We start from the raw sequence: 11,918 nt of genomic DNA on the forward strand, positions 1-11,918 counted from the left end.
ACGACACATTTATTAAAGGGGTAGCCATTTAATTATTCTGTTTGATATAACTAAAGCATTAAATAATAAATGCAGTCTATATTATTTCAAAGAAACCTGTTTATTCGCGTGTTACATACATTTCAATCTAAAAAACACAATTTAAATGAGTAAAAGATGATAAATGTTAGATTTTTTCCGCTTCAAACGTCCTGTGCCTCGAGATCCTTACGTGTCTTTGCGTGTTTACGTATGCGGAAGCAGCGGACAGAGAACTAGCGATTCAGTAAACGGGCTCTGAAGGCTGGACCGAGCACCGCTCCGTGTGTATAATCGTATTTTTACCGGCGACAGCACGACGGGGTGGTGGTGGATGATAGAGGGGGGCAGCGGTGTGATTGAAGTACAATGAACGACGTGAAGAAAGAGGGGAGTGTGGCTGCAGACGGGGTCCGGGGACCGGGTGAGCTGCAAATGGCCCCCTCTGAGAACCACAACCAGCATGACAGCGGCACCGGCGACGAGCTGGTGAGCTCGGTGACGCTGTACAGGCGAAGGCCCCGGCTACTACACGGCACAGTCCTCCCGTTCCTAGCTGTTCTCTACCCAGGCTGGCTGTATGTGTGGTTAGGAGTGTACGGTGCCTCAGAATATCCCGAGGCAGGCCTCCTGTCGCTAGCCGCTATCGGGATCGCGCACGTCCTCACAGCGCTCTCTGGTTATTGGTCCGTGCACGCGCACTGTTGGCTCACTTGTTCCAAGGTAAACACAAGTTACAACAATAATAATGCGACAGACTAACGATGTCTCTAGGGAAACCACTGTTTTTCCCTTGTCCCTTGTACACAGAGGTCAAAGGTCAGGATCAGCGTGGATAGAATCAGTGTCTTGCTCAAAGGCACTACAGCAGGGCAGGTGTTTAGCTTAAGTCAAACAATGGGTTTAGGGATGGCCTCTGTGTGGACACTGCACTGATTTCAATCAGAGCCAGTGATCAGAGTTTCACTACATGTTCAAATCTGCTATTTTGTCTTGGTTTAAAGATGTACAAATGTCACTGGGATTTGTGGACATAATACCCTTAATTATTTGATTTTAAATACTTTCATAGACACTTGAAGATTGCTGTGATTTGCTGTCCGCTTAGCAGGGTGTAAAAAGCTGTGTCACTTTGTTTTATGCAACACTTCCTTGAAGCAAGTTTTGCAAGTTAATAGGAGTGAGAGAAAATTGGTACAATATAGTATCGCAATATTTTGTGTGGCAATATTGTATCGAAACACAAATGCCAAGCATTGACATTAATATAAGTTATTTATGTTGCTAATACAAATTAAACTTTTGGTAGCCTACTATAATCATAAAATCAATTGCTTTTTCAGTACACAAGATAAATGTTGCTGCAAGAAAAATAATTAAAGTGAGATTAACAGACTGAAACTCTATCTTATTACATAAAAACAGATCTTGACAAAGTTTTTCTTTAATTTGTGGTTGAAAAAAGGTAATGAATTTCAATATATATAGCAGAATATGCTATCACAATACTCAGCATATTGCAGAACATTCATAGTCATAATAATATTGTATTGTGAACTAAGTATCATGATAATATATCCGGGGCTTCTGGTGATTCCCACTCAGACTAGTTACTAAGGAAAATACCAATTTCTGATTGATATATAATGGTAAATGTTTAAATATAGAACATCACCTTTTCACCGTCTATTAATTGCATGGCAATGGGAAGTGAAAGTGTCATTCAAGGGCATTTCCTAAAATAACCTCACTGGTAGTATTGTCTTTGTGCTGCCTATTTAAAGGAGAAAAGTATATTTCATGACACAGTATTGAAAATGACACCACAATATTGTTACAGTGATAGGTGATAATTGGTAATTGACATGCCACTCATTTCTGTGTGTTTTTTAGTGAGCAGTTGTGTAAGAGAGTCTTGATCTAACAAAGACATGTATTTTGGTACATGTCTTTTGCAGCCAAATGTAGAAGTTAAGGATTCTTTACAAATGTGCTTGAACTGCATATTGATCAAGTAGCTTTATGTCAGGACATGTTTCATTTGAGAGGAACAAAGTGCCACAGGCACACAGCCATACCAAATATAACAGTGACCATGCAGCCACAGTGTGTGAACTTGTCACCTGTTCATTTGTATACACAGGAACCAGACACAAACAAGGCTACGCTGGCAAAGGTCATACCCACCCCCAACAACGGCTCAGCCGAGCTTGTGGCACTACAGAGGGACCAGGTCAGTTCACATACTTACTCCTGGGATGCTTCAAGTTGTCTCAATCAGAAACATGTCTCAGATTGCACATTCTAGGTCTGCAAAGCTCATATTATGACACACGCCATTTGATTTTGCCTGTCTAGTGATTGGTTTGGCTTGAATGTAGGTGTCTATATGTGTCATTATGTTCTATTCTCATTTGTGATTGGAGCTGTTTAAACACAATCCCTGACAATCTTTTGTTTTTCGGGTAAAAATAAATTGCCTTTCTTGAATGAATGTCTTTCTCTGTTTCTGACCAACAGGACGAGAATGGGGAGGGGACTTTATCTTTTGAGTTTCAAAAGATCCGTTACACATTCGACCACAAAGAGAAGAAATGTTTCCTTCCAATAGCATTCCCCATAAACAACCCAATGGGCTACTTTCAGTCCTGGCGTGGCTACCAGGAGGAGACTGAACTCAGAGCTGCAGAAAAGCGCTACGGCACCAATCGTGCTGAAATGGTGGTGCCAGATTTCCTGGAGCTCTTCAGAGAGAGGGCCACAGCTCCCTTTTTTGTTTTCCAGGTATGTGTGTTTATGGATGCCTGGTTCTTTATAACATGAAAATTAATTTTATACTTCTTAATTTGTGTTGAATGGCTTTAGATATAATGCTGCTGATCTTGTAATAGTGACTGTATCCATGTGAAGTTATCTACTGTCTGCCAACCATCAGGTGTTCTGTGTGGGGCTGTGGTGTCTGGACGAGTACTGGTACTACAGTGTTTTCACACTATTCATGCTGGTGGCGTTCGAGGCCTCCCTGGTCCAGCAGCAAATGAGGAACATGTCTGAGATCCGCCGCATGGGAAACAAGCCCTACATGATCCAGGTAGGCTTGACCAGATTTAAAATTTGATATATTATATTTTAAAGTTATAAACAATCATTTTTTGTGGCATCTTGGAGTACGTTGTGTACTGTTCTGTATCTTCCTCTCGCATTTAAAACACCCTTAATTTTTTTGATGTATTTTGTGCCAGGTGTATCGCAACAGGAAGTGGAGACCTATTTCAAGTGATGAGCTTGTCCCCGGTGACATTGTCTCAATAGGTAAATGTCCACATCACATTGACTCTATTAAGCTTACTTCACACTACTTAAGTCATGAGACTGCTGTACTGTTAACACTAAACAACTTGCTGTCTTGTAATTGTCAGTCTTGGAGTTGTTGTGGTTTTCACACTACATGACTAACTGGTGACAGGGAATCACGCACCACAAGACTTTTCATCAGGTGCTCCCTGATGAGTTTGTCATATTGCACGGGTTGAACTACAGCCTTGGATTGGGGGTTACTTACTGGAATATCAAAGCCAAAAACTGACAAAGCAGCACTCTGAGTAAGTTATTGGGCCACTAACTGACAGAAATTGCATGCAGTAGTCCACCTTCCACATTTCACTCTCTTTCTATCCCTCCCAATCACACACTTTGGAAAGCACCACAGTGCCACTCGTCTCTGTCCTTAACCCTTGTCTTGCACTCTTATTGGCTGTAGAGGTTCAGACACAGTTCATACATAGCACTCGAGCACCGATTTGTGAGCAGCGAACCAACACCAATTTGTGTCTGATCTGGGGCTTGTGTCATAGAGCTCCAAAAACTTTAGGCAAGAAGAAAATCACAGCAAAGGTCATGTAGTGTACCCAGGCATTAGTGTGTGTTTAAAATGTGTATTCTCTGCTTCACAGGACGTTCGCCCCAGGACAACTTGGTCCCATGTGATGTGCTGCTCCTCAGGGGACGTTGCATTGTAGATGAGGCCATGCTGACTGGAGAGTCGGTGCCCCAGATGAAGGTTAGAGACAAACTTATATATACATGATAGCACTATATGGAACTCAGGGCGTACACTTTGGAGTTTAAGCCCCAATTGTTTTAAACATCTAAGAGATTATTCTAGAGTATAGTAATTATTGTTGACAATATGGGGTGTGCAGGAGCCAGTGGAGGACTTGGACCCAGAGCGAATCTTGGACGTTCAGACAGATTCGCGACTCCACGTCATCTCTGGGGGGACAAAAGTGGTCCAACATAGCCCCCCTTTAAAGGCCAGTGTTGGACTCAAACGTAAGTGCTAATTCCTCTCTTTGTTTATCTGTTATCCACTACATATACTTGCTTTGAATTAGTGAATTACATAGTGCATCTATTGCTTATCTTCATCATCAAATCAAGATGTAAACCCGTTTATCTTCTCCTTTATGTGCAGCTGTAGATAACGGTTGTGTGGCCTACGTACTGAGAACGGGATTCTACACCTCTCAGGTGAGGAAGTTGCTTAGCGTGTTTATGTCGCTACACTTTTTTCTTGTCAGCTGTGAAAGCATACTGACTGTGTGCAAATTTGCCTCCAGGGTAAACTGTTACGGACCATCCTCTTTGGTGTGAAGAGAGTGACAGCTAACAACCTGGAGACCTTCATCTTCATCCTCTTCCTCCTTGTGTTTGCCATTGCTGCAGCTCTTTATGTGTGGTTAGAAGGTGAGGTGCTCAGAATCAGTTCATTAAGATGTAATTGTTATGTAGCACAGCTAGAAGTGAGGGCATAAGTAATATCTAAATACTGTCTTTGTGCTTTTTATCACTCCTTCAGGGACCAAAGATGCCAGCAGGAACCGCTACAAGCTGTTTTTGGAGTGCACGCTAATCCTGACTTCAGTGGTTCCACCAGAACTCCCCATTGAGCTTTCTCTGGCGGTCAACACGTCTCTTATCGCCCTGGCTAAACTTTGTATGTCTATGTGTGATCCTATTTTGTATATGTGTAGTATAGATATTATGAGACCTGGACAAAGCAGACTATAATACAAAGCTTGTAACAGCAGTGGTTCATCTAAATCTTGTTTTCTACCCCTGCTCAGATGTATTCTGCACAGAGCCCTTCAGGATACCGTTTGCAGGGAAGGTGGAGGTTTGCTGCTTTGACAAAACAGGAACACTGACCAGTGACAGCCTGGTGGTACGAGGAGTAGCAGGCCTCAGGTAGTGTTCTTTAAACATCATAACTTGTGAAGCACAGACACAAAGTTTACTATGCTATGGTCTAGGTCTGGTAATATTTACATACATTTGCTGCTGATGGTATCGACTGATGTTTTTGTTTACGACAGAGAGGGAAAGGAGGTGATGCCTGTATCTGAGATCCCAGTTGAGACGCATCGAGTGGTGGCTACATGCCACTCACTGGTGACTCTAGATGATGGACAGCTGGTCGGAGATCCACTGGAGAAGGCCATGCTGACTGCTGCTGACTGGACCCTCACTAAAGGTACAAGGAAATGACCTCTATTGAATGCAGGGGGCAGTGGCAGGTGTGTTAGAGAACATGTGTATGCTCATGTTTTTGTTGTACTACATACAGTCTTTGCATTTGTTTCCGATGTGCAGCATCATCTTTCAGGTTGCACCAAACCTGTGATGTTAAGCTTGGTTGTGTAATTTGGCCAGTGCATCTTAAAAGGATAGTTTGGATCTTCTGGAGTGGGGTTATATGAGATACTTATCCATACTCAGTGTATTACCTACAGTAGTAGGTGGTGGTTGGCACTCCCCCACTTTAAAGAAGCACAAAGATACCTTTACAATTAGTGGCACAGTTCTCAGGCATGTGTCTCATTGACTCTTGCTGCTCTCACCAGATGAAAAGGTGTTCCCCCGAGGCATCAAAACCCAGGGACTTAAGATCCATCAGCGTTTCCACTTTGCCAGCGCTCTGAAGAGGATGTCAGTCCTGGCCTCCTATGAGAAACTCGGCTCCACTGAACTCTGCTACATCTCAACTGTCAAGGGAGCTCCAGAGACACTCAGAGGAATGGTATGTGTCTTTAATACCTGCTTGCTCTAGTCTAATCAAACGTACCTTCTGGTTTTCTAATGTGGCTGTGATTATAGTTTGCAGAATGTCCGGCAAATTATGACGAAGTCCACAAGGAAATGTCTCGGGAAGGGGCTAGAGTGCTGGCCTTGGGATACAGAGAGATGGGACACCTCAGTCATCAGCAGGTTCTTACTTCATTTGAATCAAAACTATCAGGGATTGTTTGATCTGTTTGTGTAGTCTTGTCTGATGAGAATAGATTAAGATACAAACTGAGAAGGCTTTTTCCGGGTCTTGTAGGTACGAGAGATGAGTCGCGATTCTCTGGAGTGTGACTTGCATTTCGCTGGGTTCATGGTTGTGTCCTGCCCCCTCAAGAGTGACAGCAAGGCTGTCATCAGAGAGATCCAGGAGGCATCTCATCATGTAAATACGAAACACTCATTTGCACACACATACTCAGACTGTGTGGTTTTAAGATGGATAATTCCTCTCTCTGTGCCTTTAGGTGGTGATGATCACAGGCGACAACCCTCTAACAGCGTGTCATGTGGCGAGAGAGCTCCACTTCATCCAGAAAGAACACACACTTGTATTGCAGCCAAGCCCCGGTCAGGGTAAGACAAGTCATCACTTTATAGAATTACATGTATTACTCAAGTAAACCAGTGGAGTGCAATGCGAGGCAAAGGTTGTAGCTAAAGGCCATACAGACTCTTGTAGTAATCCATTTGCAGTAGGTGTTTTGACCAAGGACAAAGTACAAAAATCATTTACCTCTGATGTTATTTTGTTTTCCAGGTGAATGGCAGTGGGAGTCCATTGATGGCAGCGTGCGCGTACCACTGCCCCCTCCCTCCTTTTCCTCATTCTTGTGTCAGTATGACTTGTGCGTAACAGGGGAGGGGCTAGCCAGACTGAGCTGTGACCCTCGGCTACTTCACACCCTTCTGCCTCACATACGAGTGTTCGCACGTGTCAGTCCAAAACAGAAGGTCGGTTCCAAAACCCAACACGCATACAACATAGTCCACATTATAACAGCAAAAGACATGTACTTAAACTAGGGGACAGCACTCACTATGTCCGACAGGTAATTGGAACAAACTCCAGGAATTTTCTCTGGGGGTTGTTGAAAGGCATTTTGGGAAATATGGAGAATCCGAATTTTTAGTATGACAGATTGATGGTACTGTATGTAACAATGTAAAAGTATCTAAGGGTGAAGTTAAAGCCGTAATAACTACCTATTCTGTTTCAGGAATTTGTCATCACGAGTCTAAAGGGGCTGGGCTATGTGACACTGATGTGTGGAGATGGCACAAATGATGTTGGAGCTCTCAAACACGCCCACATAGGTGAGATTATCAGCCACCAAGACTGAGATCACGTGTCCCAATGTATGAGCCCAGCGGTGTGTAGTAATGACTGTTTTTTCTCAGGTGTTGCTCTGTTAGCCAACGCCCCTGAGCGCATGCCCGAAAGAAAGAAGCGGGGGAGAGAAAAGGAAGCGTCCACAGCAGAACCCAGACCTTTACCACCTGTCAGTTCAGGGGGCAAACTGAGCTCCAGGGCAGCAAGGCAGAGGGTGATGGCCCAGAGAGAAGAGCAGCTTGCAGCACAAAAGGTGTTTGTCTTCAAGAAGGGCCTCCTTCGTAATTATTAAGGGGAAAGTTTACCAATAACTTAAATTCTGTCCTGTTATCCCTCCATACACTGACACACTATGATACACTAATAATAGCATCCATGTTTATTCTGTAACAGGAGAGGATCAGTCAAGTCTTACGGGAACTTGAAGAGGATCAGGTACAAGTAGTGAAACTGGGTGATGCCTCCATCGCTGCCCCCTTCACCTCCAAACTCTCGTCCATACAGTGCAGTGAGTGACACACGTTTATGATTTCAGCTCTTGACACAGTTGGCAAAGATCTGAACATGAAGTTGCTGCCCACCTCTGAAATGTTTTTATTTCTTCCCCCACCTAGTCTGCCATGTAATAAAGCAAGGCCGTTGCACTCTGGTGACAACACTCCAGATGTTCAAGATCCTCGCTCTCAACGCCCTGGTGCTGGCCTACAGCCAGTCTGTACTCTACCTCGAGGGCGTCAAGTTCAGCGATTTCCAGGCAACCCTGCAGGGCCTGCTCTTGGCCGGATGCTTCCTCTTCATCTCGAGATCAAAGGTGAGAATTGGTATCCGAAAATGCAGCGTCTGCATGTTTCTGATTGATTGTTCTCCCAGCAAGGTAATATTTACGAAATGTTTTTCCTCTGTCCTGACACAACCTCTACTGATTTTCAAATTAATGATTTATTTATTTTTTCTTCCTGTTTACACAGCCACTGAAAACGTTGTCTCGAGAGCGGCCCTTACCAAACATCTTCAATCTTTACACCGTGTTGACTGTGCTGCTTCAGTTTGCCGTTCACTTCTGTAGTCTGGTGTATCTTTACAAAGAGGCACAAAGCAGAAGTCCGCCCAGGTAAATCACAGAAAGACAGAGAGAGTAAACAAGTTAAATTACATAAAATAGGAACTATTTAACCTTGACCCTATTTTCTCATGTTTTTGTTTCTAAGGGACTCATGGGAACAACATTTTGTTTAAATTAGCTAAGGGCGCTTTCTGAACTAGAGTTTGCTTGCTTTGGTCTGAATCAGGGACTAATTTTGTTACAGAGTTGCCCGGAGTTGGTTCATGTTCGGCAGCATTTACATGTAAAGAAAGGTAAACCAAACTTTGAAGAAGAGTACACTTACAAGATAAATGTGACACTTTCTAATGTCACAATGGAGGGACAACTATGCAGGTTGATTTCAGCGCTGCTCATCGTGGACTATATTGCTGTCAATGTTCATTTCAGTTAAAACCATACAGTTTGAAAACGAGGCGCGGCTCCAACTAGAAAACAATGTTTTGATGCATTGGACGCTGAATGCACACATGAAGGCAGTACAGGAGGAGGTGCACATTAATAATCCTCCAGGACTGTAACATGCTCATGTTTAACCCAAACAATGTGGGATTCTGCAGTTGATTCAGATCGAGTTCGGAACACATTCTCACCACAAAAAAGCCGCACCAAAGTCGAGTTGTAACCGGACCAAGACCACCTCTTCAAGAGGGTCTCAGTCCGGTTGTTTTGGAGCGCACAACTGCCCAAATGAACCGCACTCAAGGGGGCAACCAAACTTAAGTTCGTTTAAACTGAATCAAACAGGGCAGGTGTGAAAGCACCCTAAGAGATGGTGTTGCAGACGGCTGTGGCAAAAACAGGCTACAGTATAACCATTTGGGGCAGGTGCAGCCCCTCAATTTATGTCCATCATCAGTGCTACTGACAGGCTCAGATTACTATTATCAGTTCCTTAAAACATTATGGAAAGACCCTACAGAGAAATAAAGTATTTTTCAGTACCATTTCCTTGTACCGATCTGATTTGTGTCCAGGTCTTGCTAAAGAGAAGTCTCGTTATGAGATCTCACTAACTATGACTTGTTGCAGGAAGAAATTGGTAGAAACAAGAGTGAGACTTATGGAGAGGAGTGCTGTTAATAGCTTGTTGTGTTGGAGTACAAAAGGCTTATCTTAATCTCATGTAAAATATTTGAATGATTGCGGCAACATAGAAAAGTCCATGAGATTTCAAAACGACACATCTCCCTCAGCGAGACTTGGACACAAAACAGATTGGAACAAGTGGAAGTTAAAGAGAAACATTTTATTTCTCTGTAGGGTCCTTTCCATAATGTTGTCAGACATTCGTAATTACAATCTGAACATGTCAGAGGCAAAAACCAGCACTTTGAATAGATGTAAATTGACCGGGAGCACCTGCCCCGAGTGGTGACGCTGTAGCCTGTCTCGCTGCTACCTGCTGCACAAGCGCTCTCTTCATACTGGACCAGTTTCAAAAATTGTTGTTCCCATGAGTCACTTAGACACAAATCCATGGGAAAATAGGGTCCAGGTTAAGAAATACCAGAGTTTCACTGTAATACATTATAATAACATTTCACTTATCCCTTCTCTTTTGCAGAGCGGAGCAGTTTGTAGATCTATATAAAGAGTTTGAACCCAGTCTAATTAACAGCACCGTGTACATAATGTCCATGGCAATGCAGATGGCCACCTTTGCCATTAACTACAAGGTACTTATCCTAAATACCAGTACTATTTGTGGTCTCTGTATTCTTTTGAGTATGATAAACTCACAAACATTTCTTGTGTACGAAAGGGTCACCCCTTCATGGAGTCTCTCAGCGAGAATCGGCCACTACTATGGAGTATCGCTCTGTCAGGTTTAGCGATTGTGGGACTTCTTACTGGTTCTTCACCAGAATTCAACGAACAGTTTGCTCTTGTAGATATTCCAACTGAGGTAAGCTGACATTGTTTTACCTTGTGTTGTTTTGTTGAAATAGAGTGCTCTGGGAATGAGTCCTAAAACCCAGAAATGAGTTAGCGCTGTACCCCTCTTGTGAATTTTGACGCTTTTATGTGTCTCAAAAAAGGCATTTGCCATCAAGTGGCTAAATGAGACTGCAGAACATCACGCCCAACACAGCTTTTCAGCCTCGTTGTGGTGGCGATATTAAGTCAGCCTACAGAATAACATCATCCCTGGAGCACTCTACAGCCCTGTAATAATGATGTACTATATGAGGTAACCTCCTTTCTGTTTACTTCCTTGCAGTTCAAATTAATCATTGCCCAGGTTCTGGTGGTGGACTTTGTCGCCGCTCTGCTGGTGGACCGTGTCTTGCAGTTCCTGCTGGGCAAAGGAACTCTCAGGCTGCCTTCTTGAACTTAGTGCCAACAGCGACCGCTGCCCTTACCAACCAAACTGTAAAGGGAGAGAAGCCTTTGGAGGAGGAAGAGAACTGAAGCTGTTGTGACATACACAAGACAGCTGAGACAGTCATGGCGTGCAGTACTGCATACTCCGTGTATCCCTTCCTACGTCCTGCTCTGCCCCTCCCTAACCATCTGTGTTTCTGCATTTTCATAAGCTCTTTTTTCAGTTCTCTTTTCTGTTTTCTTCATAACTCTTGATTTTTTTCTACATCTCTCTCTTTCTTCACCTGTCCCTCCCCGCTGCTACACAAGGCCATGAAGACAGCAGTATTGAGTGGAGTGCGAGACTGTGTGCCAGCCAGAGTGACACATACAGGCACACTAAAGGGGGCATTCTCCAAGAGACTTGCAAAAGTGTTTTTGATTTTTTTGATTCCTCTCCCTGATTTTGTAAAAAGTGAAAAACATCTCTAACAGACTTATAAAGACTTACAGATACAAATTATGGGGTCTGCCAAGTGTTTTGTCAAGTACGAATACTGATGTGTCTGCAGATCGAAAGGATAAGCATGTCCAGCTGGACATGAACTATCCTGTTCCCACACCCAGGTAAGTAAAGAATGATCAGGGTATGAGGGTGTAACTGCACACGCAAATTTCTAATGAAACATGTTATTATGGGATACAACGCAGGCAAAAACAAACACGGCATCTCATTAAGCATCAGTTGTTCAAAGAAAGCTTTTGGAAGCTTGTGAACTTTTTTACCAACTGATCATTAATACCACACATGCTAGTGTCAGGAGATCAGCCACAGGTAACTGTTTGCTATTTATCTTTGTTATAAACTTACATAAACTTTTGTTTGATGAATAAACTAGAGCAGTTTGAACAAATTGCTTTTCCCCATAAAAAAATCTTAATAGAAAACCAATCCATTGCATTGTAAATCAAGTACTGAACCAAGCTTTATGGACAGCTGTGGCACTGTTAAAGGAAGAAACGAATCCATCTTCC

General features: G+C 43.2%; 1 protein-coding gene across 1 annotated transcript; it reads left to right on the plus strand.

Annotated features, from left to right (window-relative positions):
* Positions 1 to 234: 234 nt before the first annotated feature.
* On the plus strand, positions 235 to 11,406 carry atp13a1 (ATPase 13A1). The gene is made up of 25 exons (XM_033644884.2): positions 235 to 741; positions 2,162 to 2,251; positions 2,539 to 2,802; positions 2,954 to 3,109; positions 3,261 to 3,330; positions 3,972 to 4,078; positions 4,221 to 4,350; positions 4,493 to 4,548; positions 4,638 to 4,764; positions 4,877 to 5,014; positions 5,145 to 5,265; positions 5,394 to 5,551; positions 5,922 to 6,097; positions 6,175 to 6,285; positions 6,401 to 6,526; positions 6,609 to 6,717; positions 6,902 to 7,095; positions 7,362 to 7,458; positions 7,543 to 7,727; positions 7,868 to 7,982; positions 8,089 to 8,285; positions 8,443 to 8,585; positions 10,144 to 10,255; positions 10,342 to 10,485; positions 10,801 to 11,406. The coding sequence occupies exons 1-25, from the start codon at positions 388 to 390 to the stop codon at positions 10,909 to 10,911; spliced, it is 3,591 nt and encodes a 1,196-aa protein (XP_033500775.1). The 5' UTR covers positions 235 to 387; the 3' UTR covers positions 10,912 to 11,406.
* Positions 11,407 to 11,918: the final 512 nt, after the last annotated feature.

Source organism: Epinephelus lanceolatus, chromosome 18 (assembly GCF_041903045.1).
Source record: "Epinephelus lanceolatus isolate andai-2023 chromosome 18, ASM4190304v1, whole genome shotgun sequence".
NCBI lineage: Eukaryota > Metazoa > Chordata > Actinopteri > Perciformes > Serranidae > Epinephelus > Epinephelus lanceolatus.

What these genes read in the sequence shown, in the direction of transcription:
- atp13a1 (XM_033644884.2), top strand. Translation starts at nt 388, where the DNA reads ATGAACGACGTGAAGAAAGAGGGGAGTGTGGCTGCAGACGGGGTCCGG. An exon ending in CTCCCTTTTTTGTTTTCCAG is followed by an intron (nt 2,803 to 2,953) that starts GTATGTGTGTTT and finishes GCCAACCATCAG; the next exon opens with GTGTTCTGTGTGGGGCTGTG. An exon ending in AGCAGCTTGCAGCACAAAAG is followed by an intron (nt 7,728 to 7,867) that starts GTGTTTGTCTTC and finishes ATTCTGTAACAG; the next exon opens with GAGAGGATCAGTCAAGTCTT.